The sequence below is a fragment of the Dermacentor albipictus genome, chromosome 1, assembly GCF_038994185.2.
Source record: "Dermacentor albipictus isolate Rhodes 1998 colony chromosome 1, USDA_Dalb.pri_finalv2, whole genome shotgun sequence".
Taxonomy (NCBI): Eukaryota; Metazoa; Arthropoda; class Arachnida; order Ixodida; family Ixodidae; genus Dermacentor; species Dermacentor albipictus.
The window spans coordinates 122,397,202-122,416,814 of NC_091821.1; the positions used below are offsets into that span (position 1 = coordinate 122,397,202).

General features: G+C 46.3%; 1 protein-coding gene and 1 pseudogene across 2 annotated transcripts in view; both read right to left on the bottom strand.

Annotated features, from left to right (window-relative positions):
* NELF-B (negative elongation factor B) overlaps positions 1-19,613 on the bottom strand; it is a 69,458-nt gene that overhangs the window by 6,909 nt on the left and 42,936 nt on the right. For both annotated transcript variants that reach the window (XR_010565219.2, XM_065435797.2), the window contains exons 10-11: positions 14,605-14,715; positions 2,529-2,691 (exon numbers count right to left, since the gene is read on the bottom strand). Coding sequence is in view for 1 of the 2 variants with exons in the window: in XM_065435797.2 (XP_065291869.1) it covers positions 2,563-2,691; positions 14,605-14,715 (240 nt within the window). In the remaining variant the exon portion in view is untranslated. The remainder of the gene's footprint in view (positions 1-2,528; positions 2,692-14,604; positions 14,716-19,613) is intronic.
* LOC135904855 (uncharacterized) lies at positions 11,948-13,549 on the bottom strand (annotated as a pseudogene).

Below are 19,613 nucleotides of genomic sequence, written 5' to 3' on the forward strand. Positions count from 1 at the left end.
TGGTATGGTTTATGTGGATACAAAACACATTATCTTCAATGGCCACTGAGTTGGGGATCTGACTTTACTACTTTTAAAACAAAACTATAGTTTAAGCGGGTACGGTTTAACAAGGTTTTACTGTACTCTGAATTTCGTTTTTCCTTTGTAACTGCTTGTGGTGGTGGTCTGGCCAGTTTAGGATTTGGAGCAATTTTTGGAGCAGGAAAAATGTCGTTCTGAAGCAGTTTAGAAGCAGCCACACCAGCATTTTGGTGCAGTTTTGGAGCAGAAAAATTTTTCTTTTTGGAACACTTGGAGTAGTACAGCAGTAATCTAGCGATTTGGCGAAGCTTGTTATTATTGTGCAATCAGCAAGTGCTGCTCAAGAGTGAGGCAAGAAACAAAGTTAACAGCGACCAATTAAGCTTACCTTCCTACGGATCCTATACCATGCACAACATGTTGCACAATTTTTTATATGGGTAGGACAGGAACTTGACTTTGTAAACAATGAAATAAAATTTTGCAGCCTAACGAGAACAAAAATATGTGCCTGGGTGCAGGACAGACATAAAATTTCAAATGAGCTAGAACAATTTGCACTCTCTGACACAAAACAAAAAGTGATGGCAAATGCCTTATGTGCCTTCCAAATGACAGATGTGCTTTGATATACTTTACACACTTGATCACACTCAGTAACCATGCTAGAAGCTTGACAAGAAACTGCGTTTATGCACGGTGCCAAGATGAGATGCCTCTGTACGGTGTGCCATAAAGATGATGATGGCGTCGGAGAAGAATGTTTTTAATAGCATCTCATACACTTGCTTTCATTCTGAGGCGGTTTGTCGGCTTCCCGTGTGTCGTGTGGCCTCCGTGAATAGATATGAGCCAATTCAGCGTAAAACTAACTTTTGCTGCCGATACCTGACCAACCTTTCGAAGCGTTACTGATCAGGTCTAACGGCCATGGCAGTGTGCCACTGTGAAAATCGGCTATTGGCTGATGTGACCGGGCAAACTTTCCACAATCCGTCGCAGAAAGCTTGCCGCTAATATGTTCGTATGGGTGGATAACCAGTGATCAGTTCTGAGATCATACATGTTTTTGACAACTGTCGAACTAGGCAACTACTGCAATTGTGCATAGAAGTTCGCAGATTGACTGCACATGCAAACGCATGAATCTATGTGTATGAACGCGTGCACGTGAAATGATCTGCATGCCTTCCAGTGGCTAATCAGTCCTATATTTTCATATATAAGTGCAGCTTTCATTGCTGCTCCCTTTGTTGGCGCCGAGCGTAGGAATTGTTTCAAATGGAGTTGATGACCGGGATGACCCTTGTACCAAGACAGGCATGCCTCATATTTAGATTGGTTTCGCCATGTAGAAACTCCAGAATTAAATTTTCTTTTGTCCCGAAACTAATTGAGCGTCTTGGTAAGGCTGCGTGCAATGCAGCCTCACCAATTGACCTCAGCCGAGTATTTCACCAAACATACAGAAAATAGAGCAGTACTACATAATCAAGTTGTGAACTGAATTATTTGTATGTTTACAAATTGATTCGTATAGTTTAGTAAAGTCAACATCTGATTATTCGGACTCCCTAGGGACCTCGAAAACAACTGAAAAAACGAATGCATGCCTTTTACTGCCCTCAAGGGTTCAAATCACTACAGGCATGTTTGAAATGCCTCTGAAAGCCTGCCCCTGCACTTATTAGGCGTATTGGTGCTCTTACTGTGACAGGAGATGGCAGGTGCACGTGTATAATTAAGGAATACATACTACGTCCAGTGACAATTGCATCTGCCCAATCCTGGTATGCTTCACCGCAATACTTTGCATAAACTTCACTGCGTAACAGAGCTGTGTTGAGGCGAAGTTGACTTTCACGAACTGGCATTATGCAACGCGTCGTGCTTCCCGAGCTCCGAAGCCATTATTGAGGATTATGAAGATGGAGTCGGTGCCATTGTTAACAGTGGCCAATTGTTTTAATGAAAAATACGGCACTGAACAGCAAGAAGCTTGGTAATGAACGTCGAAGCAGCTAGGCCTAGTGTTGCCATGAGGTGGCTATGGCTGCCAGAGGATCTGTGTACGAGAGCACCTGTTCGAGGCGGCGAGATAACCAAAATGGCGGCGATGGTGGCTTCGATCAATGCAGTTTTGGAACTGCAGTCATGGTAAAAAGTTCAGAAAATTGGACGGTGAAGGGTTTTTGAGCCCAAAATTTCACACGGTTTTATACATTGACTATATGGGGTACTGTGGCGGTGCCGCGAAGGAGTCCAAATTATCGGGCATCCAGAAAATTGGTCGACTGTAGCTGCATAACCCCACTGAAAACATTGCACTGCTGTAAAAAAGCGAAAATACTGCAATTTTGCACAGTTGGCGCATCTTGAGTGGGTGGAGCCAGGGGCAGGCAAGTGGAATTGTAGCAAAACGGCACAAATGGTGCAATTTGACCACCACTGTGCTTGTAGGTGTTAGGAGAGATAAACAGTATATGACAAATTGTGTTACTCACCAACCAATGCGCTATATTTCTGATTTAGGCTTTGTCACATGGGTGTGGGCACAGGTACACTTAGTAGAGGAGAATCTGACGACTCCGGTTCTGCTGCTGGTGGAGTCAAATCTTTCACTTTGTCTTGTAAGGCTTGTACTGCTGGTTTCAAACCTTCATTGGCCTGTAACAATCCACCAAAAGGCCATTAGTGGAGGCACACAAACACATATTCCAGATTTGGAACATGAACAGGATATCTCTTGATATGTAAATTGCACGATTTAAAGTGTAGTAAGACTTTGTTTGCTCCAAAATACTACTGATTTTCTGATTTTGTGTTCCTTTGACAGTGCATTACTTTAGCTTAAAAAGAAAATATAGAACACTTGGCTATAACAGACTTCTAAAATACCTATTTAAATCATTTTAGTTGTCACGTCAACCGTAAAGAGGCCATGCTCAGTCATCGAGTCTCGATTTCATACTAAGTTTTCATAAAATAAACAACTTGTATTCGACAGAAGTTTTCGTTTTGGTTTTGCATTCTTATATTTGTATGTAGCACATCTTAGTGATTAGGGACGTCTTTGTAGCTCTTGTGCACTCCTCTTTTATTTCTTTATGGTGGCGCGGACTTTTTGTAGAGCAGGTCACATTTGTAAAGGATCTACTTCGTGACTTTTTGGTGTAGATGATGAAGCGAATGCACACTGACAAAAAAACACAAATTTTATGGCAACCCTACAGTGCAAGCAAGCTAAAGCACTTGGACATTTGCGTATTCCATGTGCACGTAACTGATGGACCCGCTGCAGGCAGGAAAAAAAAAAAGAAGCAACACCAAACTAAAAGCAGAAGCAAAACAGCAATTTTCATTACAAAAGAAGACTGTAATCCTGGGATGTCTTGATAAATCGAGCAGTTTGTCCCCAATTTGTATTTGCATTTTTTTCAGAAGGCGATTTTAGGCCAATTTTATACCCTTAAAGAAAAAAGAACACTGGGCATATGTGCATTAAATTTTGTGAATATGTCAGTTAGTGCCTCGTACAACATTGAAATTAGAATGAATATCCCCACACTAATGGCAGTTCAGTAAACAAATAAAAAGCATGTCATAGTGGCAGATGCACTATGTAAATAGAGAAAAAAAATTTCCACCCCAATTATTTTTTCACTTATCTACATAGTTCTAGTTCCACTTGTGTAGCATGCCATTTACCTGCCTTCTGCAAAATTCCAAAGCTCTGTGTCTAATAGCTATGAGAAGATACATTCGTGAAAAATCAAGCATAAAAATAATCAGTAATTAACTACATATTTTTAAAGATAATGCTCAGAAGTAAATATTCTTGTGGTTTATACACTAGAAATAAAGTAGATATTTGCTAATTGACTTTGGTTAATCCAATTCTTCAATTAATTCGATCCCAACATAAGGTGCCCATACATTTCTGTAGACCAAAGCTTTCGTTACTTCGATCTCAAAATTGGCCTTCACGGAATAATTTGAACTTGACTTGTCAGCACCGACACAATACAGTGATATTATGAGGTAAAGCATATGCAATTTAGTGCAGTGAAGCCTACCAAGAATGAAAAGCGGCCACTGTCACAGGACATAGTACACATTCCTTAATTATACAGGCGTGCATGTGTTCTCTTGTCACAGTACAAAGCACCAAGACGCCTAATAAGCATACTGGCAGCCAGAGCAGTTTCTGACGCTGCAGTGGCGATTCGAACCCTCGTTTCACCCGCCATGTGCGGGTTGTATATGAGATGGTCAACGGGGCCTAGTACACATTCTTCAATTATACGCATGTGCACACGCCGTGCACTGAGAAGCGAAGAAAAACCATTCATGTTTTGGGAAAGCTAGCAAAAAGGAACGCAGTAAGATGAAAAAGATCTTAATGTCTAGAGTAAGTTTAAAGCTAACAAAAGAGCAGGGGTCTATCTAAAGCTTTGAAGCCCTGCCAATAAACTTATTAGTCGTCTCGGTGCTCGTACTGCAAACGGAGATGGCGTATGTGCGAGTGCAAATTAGGGGTCCTGAACACTACCCCTAGGGCTTGGTGAAAAACACAATCCGTGAATAGCATACACTGCTGTGAAACAGAGAAATATTGCAGTTGTGCGTGGGGTGTGCAGCTTGCAAGTGGAGTGCAAAGTCACCTTTTTTCCTAACGTTTTCTTTTCAACAGAAGCATTCTCCTCATTCTTTTCTGGACTCTTCATTTCGCAATATACTAGTAGATTCCCATACATGGCTGCTATTGGTAAATAGCTGACGTCTCCCAAAAAGGGTGTTTGCATCAGTGCACTTCTTCCTATTGTTACTGTGTATATATTAAGATGCTGTTTTATAAACAGGCTGAAGATCGCAAAAATATACTTGCGAATTTCGATAAGAATTACATATTTCTGAAGAAATTAAATATCGTCCGCTCATGCTCGGCCACGGCCGCCTGCGTACGAAGTGAACTGTGGCCATCCTGCTTATCAAGGTCATAGCTGTTGGATCTTGCTAATTCCGACTAGTCTTGAGCGAAGCAAAGTCAGACTATACGCAAGCTTGCCAGTGCATGCTCACTCCTGGCTGGTTCTACACAGACACCTTGGCAGACTTAACTTTGTATTGAGCTATTGATAGCGCATCAAAATGCACACGTTAGATGTGGCTACTATCTGTCGGTCAAGCTGGTGCAGGACAAAGCCGGTTTGCACCACATAGCATGCCTAGACCAGAGCATATGATCACGAGCATGCACTCAAGCGCTGTTGTAGATAGTGCAAATGTTGCGCATATACACTACAGCTGGATGTAGCTGCGGTCTGCTACGGAGCATAGATACTGCGGCCACCAAGGGGTACTGCATTGAGTCGGCTGGCTAAGCGCGCGGCGAATCGCTGAGCACAACCGCTTTTGGCTACGTTTGGCACATCGTAGGGACCAAAATTCTAAGTAGTGGCATCTATGTGAATGCCCAAAATCAAACTTGAACAATGCCCCACAGTGATGTTCAGTATGCAGAGCGTTGTATGCACACCCCGTTCTGCCGTAGCCTTCGCAGTGCAAGCCATTGAAGAAGGAAGGAACAGCAGCACGGCGAACAGGATCATATGCTACCTTTGATTTCCAGTAGCTCCTCTTGTTCTGAACGCACTGAAGTACTTTTAGCGGCAAAGTATTTCTGAAATGGTCTATTTCAACTTCAAATGCATTTCTTGACTTCGATAAAAAGTGGTTCAAGGCCCCTTCAAAGGGCCCCCCCACCAGGCCACTTGCAAATTCTGGTTATACAGTCAAACCCACTTATAACAATATTCAAATGCCATGAAAATTCCATTGTTATAACCGACAATTGTTAAAACCGGGTTGCGTGAAAAAATCAAAACAGGGGGATGGCAGAGCTGATCTTAGCAAACTATAATGGTGGGGAGGCCAGTGCTCCTCCCCACCCCCTTTCTCCATCTGGCTGCTAATTGCGCTCACTCGTTTAACTGCTTCCTGGGCGCTCTGATCACGTGGCGCAGCTGTCGTGTTAAAGAATGGCACTGCTATGGCACTGCTAAGGCACTCCTATGGCACTGTTAAAGAATGGCACTGCTATAACTAAAGAGGGGTAACAGGTGGCAAGTGATATGCGAGCACCGCCGAGCAACGCTGTAGTGGGCCCAAAAGGGGCCTTTTAAAAAAATGCGAGGAGGTTGCCGCGACAGCCTGTCAGCTTGAGAAACCCAGAAGAAATGCTGAGGCGAGATCGCCACAAGCGTCTTGCCACGTACGTCACACTGAATTGCATGAGAAAACCCTATGTCCGTCAGCCTTGCCGACATCCTTCTCCAAGGTATCCAGGTGCTCCACGTAGTACAGCGGGAGGTTCCTCGCGAAAACAAAGCCCCGGAGGGACTGAATCATCTACCGGGCCTCCTGTGAGGACAATGTTGAGGCAGCCTGCCCTACCGCGTCATTGCTGCTGTCGCCGCCGTTGCTATCTGATGCAAGCATGTTCGTGACGATCGTCTCATCGGTTAGAAGCACTTAAGTTTCCAAATCTATAGCCGTGCACTTTCTTTTCACCGGCAACGCCGTGTATTGCCGATTATCAGCGGGCAGGTCAGTCATCTTCCGTTTCGGCCGCAAGTCAAAAGAGGCTGAGAAACCACATGGCCAAGAATAATTTCGACGCAATCAACAAAGACGAACACCGGCGATTACGCTGTTTGCAGAACTGCGCTGAATGAGAAGCCAGCGAGCAAGATGCAAGCATGCGAGGAGCGCAGTTGGTGCGGTCCATTCGTGTTTTGGAGAGTGGCGCGGCATAGAGGCATGGGTGCAGCCCATTCGTGTTCAGAGGGGTGGAAGGGCGATGGGAGAGAGGCGCGCGGCTGGAAAATGAGTGTGCGGCGGCCGTTGGAGCAGCGGGCCATTGTGCTGTGGCTCGAATTTCTCGTTTTCTTTATTTCTTCTCGGACACCGAGCTGCCAGACTTCATCATTATAACCGATAATGCAGCACCGAGTTATTTCACCATGCAAAACATACAAAAGTTGAAGGTACAGCAGCTTTTCATTGTTATAATCGGTATCATTATAAGTGGGTTCGACTGTACGCTGGAAGTTGTTACGTGTCCTCTAGGGAGCGTTCTACCACAATAATTTTTCAAAGTGGTTCCTAATTAGCTGAGATGGAAATATTTCAGTGCCACAATTTGAACCCATGATTTCAGGAGGCGAGCAACACTGCCAACATAGATACTCTCTCCACTTGCCTCTATCTAGCCTCTGCAAGCGAAATTATTTGCCTGCGTTCTCATATACCAGAGCTGGAGGATCGCGTGATGCATTTGTCACATGCCCTGCCTTCTCTTTTCTTTTCCCTATGGCTACCTTGCTGCGTGGCGCACTTCCTATGACACTCTCGCACATGAGCTGTAGCGTGGTGCTTGAGAACAACTGACTACTGTAATATTCCGAGCAAGCGCTTCCACCCATGCAAGCCACCCCCAACTTCACTGCTAATTTTAAGTTTCCGCTCCATTTTCGTAGCTTTTTTATTTAATCTTCTTTTTCTTTTTTCTGAAGGCACGTCCCTGTTAGCGACACGGCAACTTGCTGCACGTCATTTGGAGTTCGCCGACCGCCGGCCGACAGCGGCCTTGCTGGCAAAAGGCAATCTCTGCCTGTCACACAGTACAGAGGATCTGCCTGCGGCACAGCGACGTGGGCACTCAGCGACAGAGGAGTGGTCGAGGCTACGCCATCAATATCGTCGCTAGGCCTTTTCCGGCTCACTTTGAATCTGTAGCAAACGGCACTTCAGAACAAACCCCCGGCGCTCCCAAGCAGCAATGTTTTGTTACTGTTGTTGCCGCTTTACCCTCTCCTTGCAGCAACTTCACACGAAAAAGAAAACAGGTTGATATTTGTGGCGCTGCCAGCTGCGATGCAAGCATGGCCAAGCCGCGATTCGCTGTCCGCCATCGGTAGCCATGCACTGCTGCTGAGTTTGACTTGTTTTGAGTGATGAACAGCACTAACAAATCTTTCGCTTAATAAAGTTCATGTTAAATAAAATATTAAATCCATGCCCACTGCATTTTTTTTCTTGCGGGAAAATTTGGCTGTTGTCATCTTGAAGTTTGGTGCCGTTCCGAGATAGCCCCCCACATACTTTGCCGGTAATTTTGACTTGTTTGAGGGGGGGGGGGGGGGGGGGTTTGCTCGGAAGTGGCGGTAGTGGTATAAGTCAGTGCTACATGAACTTGTTTGAATTGCTTTCCTCCAAGCAGATGCCCTTCATGTGTCCTTTCGCCATTGGAAGACTTCTAATGGAAGGTTTGAAGACCAATGAGCAAACCGTTTTAGCGAACAAAATTATTTTTTCGGAAAGCTTGGTGCAACATTAGTAAAATGAAAAATGAGCCCAAATTCGTAAATTTTATGGGAAATTTGGGATCATTGGCTGGGATGCCATGGTGACCTCACCATCTTTTCTTTTAAGTAAATTTCAGAACTAGAACAGTATTCAGTATCAGATTTGATATTAAAGCCAGTTATCAGATTTGATATTAAAGCCAGTAAGCTCCCAAGAATTTAATTCAACCTGAGATTTAGCTATTCATACAGCCCTAGTAAGAGAATTGCATGACAGATTTCAGTTGTCTCGTACTGTAAATGCCACACTTCCATTTATGAGCACTACGTTTTTAACAAAATGTAGCAAATCAAGCAGCATGGTTACAACCTGTATCCAGGGTGTCTACCAAGTTGACATTTCCAAATTCCCTGAGTTTTCCAGGTTTTCCCTGATTGGTTTTGCTAAATTCCCTGAGTGACACTGAACTTTGTTTTATGTCGAGACGGGCTGACACCACGTCGCCCGATGCAGTCACTCTCTAATAAGCATGTTACAAAAAAGTTGCAGCTTCGCCCGAAAGGCGAAGCATCGATCGCGATAGCAAACTAGTAGACAGCTATACGAAGTAAGGCTAGTAGTTTTATTGGCCATATAAGTTTGTAACATTTAGTTACTAACTAAATTAACAAGCATGGTGTCACGCATGCAGAAGCAACTGTGAGCACATCTCACTTGATGACCACGGAAAATCGCTGTCACAACGGTGGAGTGAGGAAGCGCGGCAGCAGCAATGAGCGAATTGACTTTCGTGCTGCCTCTCGCTTCAACGTGAACTAAGCGTGGCAAACAGCGCACGGCGGACCCTGTCCCCGTCGCAGATGGCTTTCAAGATACAGCGGCCCGGTCATGCGCGCGCGGCCGCCCGAAGTAGAACGCCCCCTTCCCCTCACCGCCACCACCGTTACCCACGAGACTGAGGGGATCGCCATCCGTTTGTGCGCAGGCGCGAGTAACAGCGGGCGTGAGAGAGACAATCTGGGGGTTTTTGCTCCTTGAAAAATACGACTCTGCCCAGGCACTACGGATGAGGTTTCTTGGCGCGTGTTGTATTCGTTTGTCCCCAGACATGCCGGCTTTGCAGAGTGCGGAGTCCGCGGGCTGCCCGCGCGGTGAAGCAGTGGGCACGGACGCCCCATACCAATGGTGATCGCTGTTTCTGAAGGGGCAAGGTTGTATAAGTCGCGGGTCGCTTTTTTCGTCGCGACGATAGATGGGATTTTTTGACAAGCACTTCTCCAGGAGCGCACATGTAACCGGCAAACGGAGGACTCAGGAGAGCTCCTTAGGTGATAATAAAGCAGACAGCGCAGGATCTCCAGGGCACCCAACGGGTAACTGGGGGATCCAAGCTGGAAGCAAGGCGCCCCGTGGGTTGGTGCCGCGGAGGCCGAAGCGTACCAAGGGGTGTTCGCATAAAAAAGTGGCTGTCCGCGATAGCGGACATCCCATGTTATACACCCCAGGTACGCGCAGGCCTCAGCGAGCCCCAACCCACGGACCAGTCCGGGTTCTAGCTTTGGTGTCCTGGAAGTGCCGCCAATAATGTGAAATAATGACACGCTGTTACAATTAGTAAAGCAGACGATTGAATAAACATAATTACGTCCAGCCGTCAACTTGCGACGCTAAGCCCGAGCACACCCGCGCCCCACGTACGACTTTTGCAACACCAGTCAGAACTTTGCCTCTGAAGGTACATCGGACAGACATTCTTGCGCCTGCGGCGCTGGTGCTGAGTCAGTCATCGTCACCGGCGGCCTTTCAGCCACTTGCGCTCAACTGACTGAGCACGAGCGCCGCAGCCGCGAGACAGCATGCCCGAGACAGCGGTCGCCACATCATGCGTCAGTGCCTGCTGCTACACCTATTTTACCGCGCCGGCAGCCAGCGTACGTGCGTAAACAAACTCGACTCCACTCCGCAATGCCGGCACGCCTAGGGACAAACACCTACACATATGCGCTAAGAAACCTCCTCCGTAGTGCCTAGGCAGAGTCATATATTCAAGGAGCAGAAGCACCCAGACCTTCTCTCTCGCGCCCGCTCTTACTGGCACCTGAACACAAACGGAAGTCGATCCCTCAAATGAGCGTCTCGTCCGTTCCCCTGGTGCCTTGCCCGTGACAGTGCACTTCCTCGCCGCTTTCCTCCGTCGAGTGCGCGAGATTGAACCGCTGTCGACGGCTCACCCGCGTAGGCTTTCACCCGCACATACAGCATGCGGGGCACGCCGACGATTTTATCGCCCTTGGACTTTATACGGAGACTCACGGCGATGGCGACGGTAAAAGCGCACCTGGAGTGTCCATATAATTGCTACTGCAATTATAAAAACACTTAATCTAGTTTGAATAGTAAGGTGTAATGTTTACTTCATTCAAAAAGAAAAGAGAAGGGTTAGTAAAATGCAGAGCAAGTAAAATATTCTTGATAAAAAAATGGTAAAGCCCTTTGCAAATTGAGTCGAATATTGTCAAATACGAATAAAAAGGAGGCGCACACAGAAGCAAATATTTTTCAAAGTGAGCTATTTTTATTAAGTGATAGCAACCATCTTGGTTGGAGGCCCGAACTTTCTCACAAGTGATTCTCTCTCACCAGCTACAAAGTCAACGTCAACCGTCCTGATATACGCTCAGCTCGCGCACAACGCTCCAGTGTTGTGTTTCACTGATTTAGAGAGTTTATTTCAGTTTGAATGAGGGACACCTGCATCTCGGCGTCAGCCAACACTTTCTGTTTTTTTAGCTCGAGCTGCTTCAAAGATGCGGCGACACGCTTCGTTTCTCGTTCGTTCTTGAGTGCGTCGGCCCTTTCTGTTTTCGTCCTTCCTAGCTCCTCCTTCCACCGTGTGTTCGCCCCATGGACCATTTGACGCATTCTCTTAGTCACTTCTACGCTGGCAACTCCTCCAGCTGATGACACGGAGTCAAAGACGATTCGTTGGGCGACCAGAGATTGTTCCTTCTGATTTTCGACAAGACAGCCCTTGTTAACATTGTTAACAGAAAATCCCCGCTCCACAGACGCATTTCCGTGCGAAAGAGATAGAATCATCTTGGCAAAAGTGAGTAGTTCCTTGTGTGAACCACAGATGCCTGCCCAAAGGGTATCCAGCCGATCCGTGCTCCTGTTAAAATTTTTCAACGCTGCTTGCGCCGAGGCTAAGGAGCACACATGCTTGTAGGACCGCATTGCCCGATCAGCTTCTGCTCCGGTCATCCATTGGTGTTCCGTCGCAACTTTGAGTGCATCAGTGAAACGCCTTTCCCCAAGCTCCGGAATCAGGGCGCACGCGGGATTCAGAGAGGACGATCCCCTCGTCAGCTTAAATTTCAACGGCGACCTTTCCGCAATTTTTTTGGCGCAGTTCTTTATGAAAGCGGTGCAGTCCCTTCTGAACTCAAAAATAGTACCATCTGAAAGTTTTGGGGCCTTTCGGAGCGCATTCTTCGTAGCAAAGCCAAGGTGGATCTTGGGCGTCGCAAGAACATTCGCATGCTGGTCCATGTCAACCTTTATCAACTTCAACGGACTGTCCGCTGCCATCATCACTTCTTTCTTCACTATTCATTAGTGATCGCAGAAGATTTTCCAATGCTGTACCAAGAAATGGAAGCATAGGCGAATCCGTCTGAAACTGAGCCAGGAACGGCTGCAATTCTTCCGCGATACAAAGCATAAAAGTTAGCTTTGCAGACAACAGAGGATCTTGGATGGATGTTTCGACGACGCCGTAACTGGCGCTGGTCGGTCGCTTGTTCTCGTTTCGACACGACTCAACGTACACCTTTAGGTAAGGCAGGACCTCAAGAGCCCTCGAAATTACTCGAACATTTTCAAGCCATCGCACAGAGCAAAACTTCAAAGGGTAAATGTTGCTCCCGGTAATGCGTGCGTATTCAGCACGTCGGGCAGGTACGCATTTAAATAAATTGTACATAGCCCGGAGAAATCCCACAAGTTGCCATCCTGTTGCCGCGTGTCCGGTTTTGAACGCGCCGTTCACCACATGAAGGCCACAGCTTCCAACATCGAGAATTTGGCGGCCGTCATTGGATTCACATAGTTCTTGCTTGATCTCACGGAGAAACTTCATGTTGACGTTTGGCCCGTCCATTGATATCTGAAGAATTTTCGAACGTGAGAGTCCATCAGTGGCACTTTTAAATGCGGACACCAATTCTTCAGCTCGCGTGCGCCCAAGAAAGCATGACGTCAGGTAGCGTGTTTTCACACTTCCCTATGCATCCGGCCAAAAGCGAACCAACACGTCCATTTGCTCCTTCTGTGCAACTTTGTTTAACGATTCGTCAAACGCTAAGACGAGGTAGGAGGCTTGGTTCAATTCCGACACGAGGCTCTCTCTAAAGAAAGGTGCGAGGCCATAGACAATAGTATATCCCACCTTATCTTTGCCAAGCTGCACTTTCTTGGCAGTAGCTGATGATAGGAACATCAACGGGAACTAAGAAGCCGATGCCGCGGCAGCACGGAATGATGTGTGCGTCATGACAGCATTGAGACACCACATCACCTCAGCATTTATCACTTCTGTGTCACGTTGAAAAATATCCTTTGCCGCACGCTCGGGTTGAATGTCCGTAGCTGTGGTTGAAGAAGATGAAGGCGGCGCAGAACCTGACGCCACTGGCCCAGCTTTGGTCACAACAGCGCCCGACGGTTCACTAGCTGGCGGCGTAAGAAACGAAGCTACAGAAGGTGTCCTGGCTCCGTTTGCAGCAAGTCGGTGCTTCTTACTTACAGCGTGACTTGTCAGCGCTCTTCTTCCCATGTTGCTCAGCGAAAGCTGCTTTCTGCATAGCGTACAGTACGCCGCGTTCGCGTTATTTTCAACGGGCCTAACCCAGGTGGCAAACTCACAATGTTTCGGATTCGTCCAGTCCTGGACGAAAGTACACTTGGACGCGCTCATACTTGACACCGAACAAAGCTTGCCTGCTGCACCACTGCTGTAACTAAACCAAGTCGGATCAGAACGGGGTCACTAAAACTTAAAAAATGCGACACGATTCCATAGTTTGTATCTCTGCCAGCGTCGGCAGCTCGCGGCAGCGTTATGGCAGGGCGCGAAGCTATAGTCGCCCTCTGCTTTGCCGCCTGCGTCCCGCGCGTGCCACCCCTCAAGGTAGAAATGGACGCTTCCATCGAAGCATTGCGCAGGAAAAGTTCGTTTAAGACTCGTACTGGAAAGCGGAAGCGTAGCGACAACTTTCTGTGGCTCTGCAGGGGAAGCTACGGAGGCAAAGCGCGCGCAAGTGAGCCCTTCTGAAGAGTCCCGCGTTTTCATCCACGTTAGTTTAAGCTGGGGAAGAGAAAACACACATCTTATTAGAAACAGTTAAATAAAACAAAACACACCACTGAACGTAAAAGGTTACTTATTTTGCGGCTTTTCCCTTCCCCGTCTGGACAAAAGGGAACCGCCGCTCGTGGAAGCAGCGTCGATTCAGCGTCTTCTCCGAGCAACCGAAAGCACTGTCAAGCGCTGACGGACTAGTTGGCGCGGTAACACATGGGCAGAAGCTCCGCCCCCGTAGAAAGTTGTCCGCGAGTTTATAGTCTCGCTCGCAACGCTTTCTGCCGCCTCGCTGGAGCTTTCTCGGCTGGGAAACAACAAGTGGGGGGGGGGGGGGGGGGGACGCCGGCGACCGTAGAAAAACTTGACTGCGAGCCTTACGAAGCCCGTTCTCTGCAGTACGTGGCGCCGGGAAGTGTCCGCATAATTTCGACTCGCTTAGAACTTTGAAGCGCTGCGCTTTTTGCCGCTTTCCTGGCACGTTCTCTAGAAGTACAGTGCGGGAGCCCGGCGATGGCTGTGGAGAAAACGCGCTTCGTACGAATCGTATAAAATGCATCCTGTCTGTTACTCGAGCCAGCATTACTGCGACTTTTCCCTGAGAAAGGCACAAATTCCCTGAGTTTTTCCAGACTATACAAATTCCCTGAGAATTCCCGGTTTTCCCGGTTGGTAGACACCCTGTGTATCACAAACTTTTGTAAATGATACACAGTATCTGATTGAGGCCTACAAGAGCTAACGGATTCGTGCACACAAAACCTAAGACTGGCACAAAGTTCTAAGACCAGTCACAAGCTTTTCAACACTTCTCTATATGTTTCCATCATCTGTGCATCTCAACTTACCTGGACAAGTGGCTGGAGTGTCTTCATGAGGCCTTGAAGTCTGGCAGGAGGAAGCTTTGCATGCACATGCCACAACAGGCGCAGCAAATGCCTTGCAGCACTGCTGGCACCCTGCACAGAGCAACATATAAGCCACAATGAAACTGCTGTGCGAAGAGCTGGAGCACATTCCATTTCAAAGAAGAAAAAAAGGGGGGACGAAGAAGAAAAAAAAAATATGAGGACACCTAAGCACCCCTTTGAGTTGTGAATGCAAAAGCATTAACGTCCAATTGAAAGCTGCTGAGCGGTGCTTCGAGTTATGAACTCCTCATGGGCAAGCGAGTGCATTTTGATTTGGCCTTCCCGAGGCACAGTAAGAACGCAGGCGAGAGCTTGCACGGACAAGGAAAGCGCAAATAATATGGGCTTTTCAAAATGAGAGTGAAGGTGATTTGGTGTCAAGGTGATGCCCTCTCCCCTCAAGCAACACCTGACACGCTACTGTGGAAACAGGTGCCTCCTTTCATGCGCTCTGCTCTGTTAAGGCACGCTCATGCTGTGGCATCGCTGCCAATGGGGCTTTTCAAAATGAGAGCGAAGGTGATCTGGCGTCAAGGTGATGCCCTCTCCCCTCAAGCAACACCTGACATGCTACTGCGGAAACAGGTGTTCCCTTTCATGCGCTCTGCTCTGTTAGGGCACGCTCATGCTGTGGCATCGCTGCCAATGGGGCTTTTCAAAATGAGAGCGAAGGTGATTTGGCGTCAAGGTGATGCCCTCTCCCCTCAAGCAACACCTGACACGCTACTGCGGAAACAGGTGTCCCCTTTCATGTGCTCTGCTCTGTTGAGGCATCGCTGCCAATGGGAGCTCCATCGAGGCATGCTTGTGACGTGGTGTCGCAGTCAATGGGAATTTAGGTGCTGCAACAGATGTGGGACACCGGCTTTTTCTCTCAATGAGCCATTTGACACTTTTGTATCAAAAAGACTGGAGCAAAGCCTCCAGCAATCTATGTACTGAAAACCTTCCCTCTCATAACTGCACAGTAATACCCCGCACAAAAAGAGATTGCTTCAAACAAAAGCTGCACACAAGTCTCTGAAGTAGGGGTGTGTGAATATAACATCAATTTTTCTAAAAATACGAAATCAAATCTGAATACTACCCATCTTCAAATATTGATTATTCATGCAAGTAAATACATTTATTCATCCCATTTTCTTTCTTTGACATGCTGAAACATCACAATTATTTAGGGAAACCTAAAAGAGCCTAGGCTATTACTGTTAATGCTCACTCAACTCACTCTCGTGAATTCGAGAAGTAATATTCACTATCGCTATCTGGTCTCGCTGACAGGCACCATATTGCTTCACCACGAGCTGCAACGCATGAACCATGGCGTTCTCCCGGTTGAGCTTGTGGTACAACAAGCGATGCTTTCGAGAAAAATGTGGTAAGGGTTTCCTCATTCTACACATGTGCATAGCTCCATGCTTTCCATTGTGTGCTTTCTTCACGGAGTGACAATACACTGAACCACCGAACAGTACGATGTCATCTGCTCTTAGCGCACCATGCTTCATCATAGCACATCACTATGGCTTTGCAACCATTCTTTTTTTGTTTGTAATGAATATTGTTCAGCCTGCCACTAAAGTGCCACCAGTCGGGACAGTGCTCCCGCTCTCACATGTGCGCACTAGCACCACACGATGGGCTACACCCCGTGCGTTTTGATCGAGCAGCTTTGCATACGTTACAATGCTACTCAGACAAATGAAGTGCTAAAAACAGTACTTCACAGTGAAAACTGATACAGTAAAACCTCGTTACCTTGACACTCGTTAATTTGAAAAAGTGGATAATTCAGACTCGTCCTTTGATCCTGCCAGACATATGCATTAATTAATGCAATCAAACTCTCGTTAATTCGGATGTATTTGGCTGCACATTGGTTAATTCGGACAATTCTCGGTGCTTGGAATGCGTAGAGCACCACAAATGTGCGACACAAAAGAGCAGAAACGGCACTAGCGTCCAACTGAAACGAAGTGGCGGAGTCCGCATTGCCAGTCATCAGCGGAAATCGTATGTGAACGACAGCGATGCCGGAATGCTTAGTGCCTATTTGTAAAGCCTTTCTTCCTGCATTTATCGCTGCGCACCTTCATAACTATGTAGTCGTCATCCATGATCCTGTCGACAGCCACAACTGTTTCGTCCACAGAGGTCGCGGCAAACAGTACCCTAGTTTAATTTTGAATTGGTGCGTGCATCAGCCGTGTGGGCTTTCAGAACTGCAAGATTGCCGCCCATGATCGTGACGATAGCGGCCGTGATTTCTTCGAAAACAGTTGCGGCAAACAGTTGTTTCATTTTGACTTGGTGCACGTGTTGGCCACAGGCCTTCATAACTGCGTAGTCACCATTCAAGATCGTGTCATTAGCATCCGCGGTTTTGTCCGCAGCGGTTGCTATTTGTTTATTGTTTTTTTGAAAGCCTCAATAACTGCACATTCAGTTAATTTAGATTTTTTTTTTTGGTCCCGTGAAATCCGAACTAACAAGGTTTTACTTTAATACAGAACCATGTTGATATATTTTTAATTGCTTTTACGTTGTGTTTGGTGTCTTGACTGAAAGCCGTTTGACGCTCATATCCCCATTTGGCATGCCTTCATTCTGTCATGTTCCTGCATCTTAGGTTGCATTGAAACAAAGCAGTCACGATTTAGACATGCAGAGGAAACGTGAAATGCTTTGTAATAGTATTTACCAGCAAAGAGGTCTCATGTCTAGAAACACACAAGCCTAACAGCAGGGTGCATACTTCCACTGCTGGCAGTTGGCCACTAGCAGCAAGGTATCATCATCATCACAGTTAAGCCAGAACAGCTGATAGGTCTGAAACTAGGCAATGCATCAGTCCCGATAAATGCGTCTCTCTGTGCAATTGCTGTGATTGTAGTTTTTGTGCATTTCGAGTAACTTCTTGCACTTTTTATTCAAGAAAAACTCAATGTACTGTGCACAACAGACAATTTAGAGAAAAAAAAGTCCTTTTTTTTTTTGCAAAGAAGCTGAACTATCACTTCCAATGCTGAACAATGTTGTTTAAAAATGGGACGTGATTGAAGTAAATGCCATGCTCTTTAGCACAAAAGGTACTTTTGTGGCACTAAATATGTATTCCACAAATGTAAGTTGACCCTCAAGGAAAGAAACATGGCTCTTCCAATCGCTTGAGAAACATGTGGCACTGACCAACGATGAAAAAAATTCTTGACTTTCAAGGCTTGGAGGGTAAGTTCAAGGAAATAAACATTTTCAAGTAAAACAGCACTTCCTCATTTATTTTGGTGGTATCCTCACTGTTAGATTTTCCTAGCTTGCTTAGGACTGAATTACACAAAGTTCACCACAAGCCATTTATTTAATGATTGATTTTGGTATGTAAAACTGTTACTGATAGATTACAATGAACTGTGCAATATAAGTATGCCAACTTACAGTCAAATCTTGTTACTATGAAGCCCACATTAACAAATTTCTCAAATTTACGATCATTTTAAATATCCCCGCCAGACTGCCTACATTTTCAACGTGAAAATATTTCAGAACTACGAATTTCAATACAGCGCATATTTCAGTGTAACGCATAGTTTATTTTCATCTTTATAACTGAGGAACATCAGTATTACGAATTTGGCTAAAAGTAACAGCGCCGCAACTCTCACGTGAAACAGAAACCGAGTGCAGTAGTTATCATCATCCCCATGTCACAGTAACTATCATCATCACCATGTCAAGTGCCAACTGCTTAACCACAAACTTTACCAAGAACTTCACGACAAAGGTTTGGTGATGTTCGCACGAGATCTTACGATGAATGTAGCTAGCGACGACGCAAAGGAACGAAAGCAGTTTTCACTGCAGGACAAATTGGACGTATTGCAGGAAATCGACACAGGGAAAAAGCAAATCGATGTATGCAGACAGCGTGGCATTGCCCCATCAACCGTCGCGACCATTTTGAAAGAGCAAGATTGAGATTGTCAAGCTTCACCGGGAATCGCAACTCGCTCCTATGAGGAATAGGCTGCGACTGGGAAACTTTCAAAATGTGGACCAAGCTGTTCTCATGTGGTTCAAAGATGCCAGACTGCAAAATGTTCCCGTGTCTGGCCCAATGCTCCAAGAAAAAGCTTGCGAATTCGCCGATGCACTTGAAATAAGCAGTTTCGATGCCAGTGCGGGTTGGCATTTTTGTTTCCGCCAAAGGAACGGATTAACTTGGCAGGTAGCCTCGGGCGAGGAAAAGGCTGCTGACAAAGAAGGCGCGGATTCGTGGCGCATTGATTGTTTTCTAGAGGTGGCTGAGTCATACTCTGAAGACAATATTTTCAACGCGGATGAGATTTCATGTTTTTATCAGCTCCTGCCAGACCGGACGATGCGCTTCAAAGGGCAGCAGTGCAAAGGAGGGAAGAAATTGTATCTTTGCATGAAAGTCCTGCTCTGCTGCAATGCAACAGGCACAAAGAAAACTAAACCACTCGTGATTAGCAAGTACCCGAAGCCTCACTGCATGAAAAACATCATGTTGTTACCATACGACTACCGCGACAACAAACGAACCTGTATGACCAGAGAACTCTTTTCCAAGTGGCTCATCAAACTCGACAACCAAATAAGGAGGGATGACCGAAGAATTCTACTGGTTGTCGACAACTGCTCTGCTCACATTGTGAATATTCGCTTCATGCACGTTCACTTGGAGTTTCTGCAGCCAAATAATACATCCCTGCTGCAATCCCTAGGCCAGGGAATTATAAAGAGAGTGAAAGCGAATTTCGTAAGCGCCTTGTGCAGAGGTTTATTAACAACCTCCCCCTAAAGCAGCCAACTGCAATCAATATTCGTTAGGCAGTGGAAATGCTCACAAGAGCTTGGTGGAAATTGAAGGCGTCCAGCATTAGCAACTGCTGGTGAAAATCAGGGCTTGTCAAAGCACCTGTGCA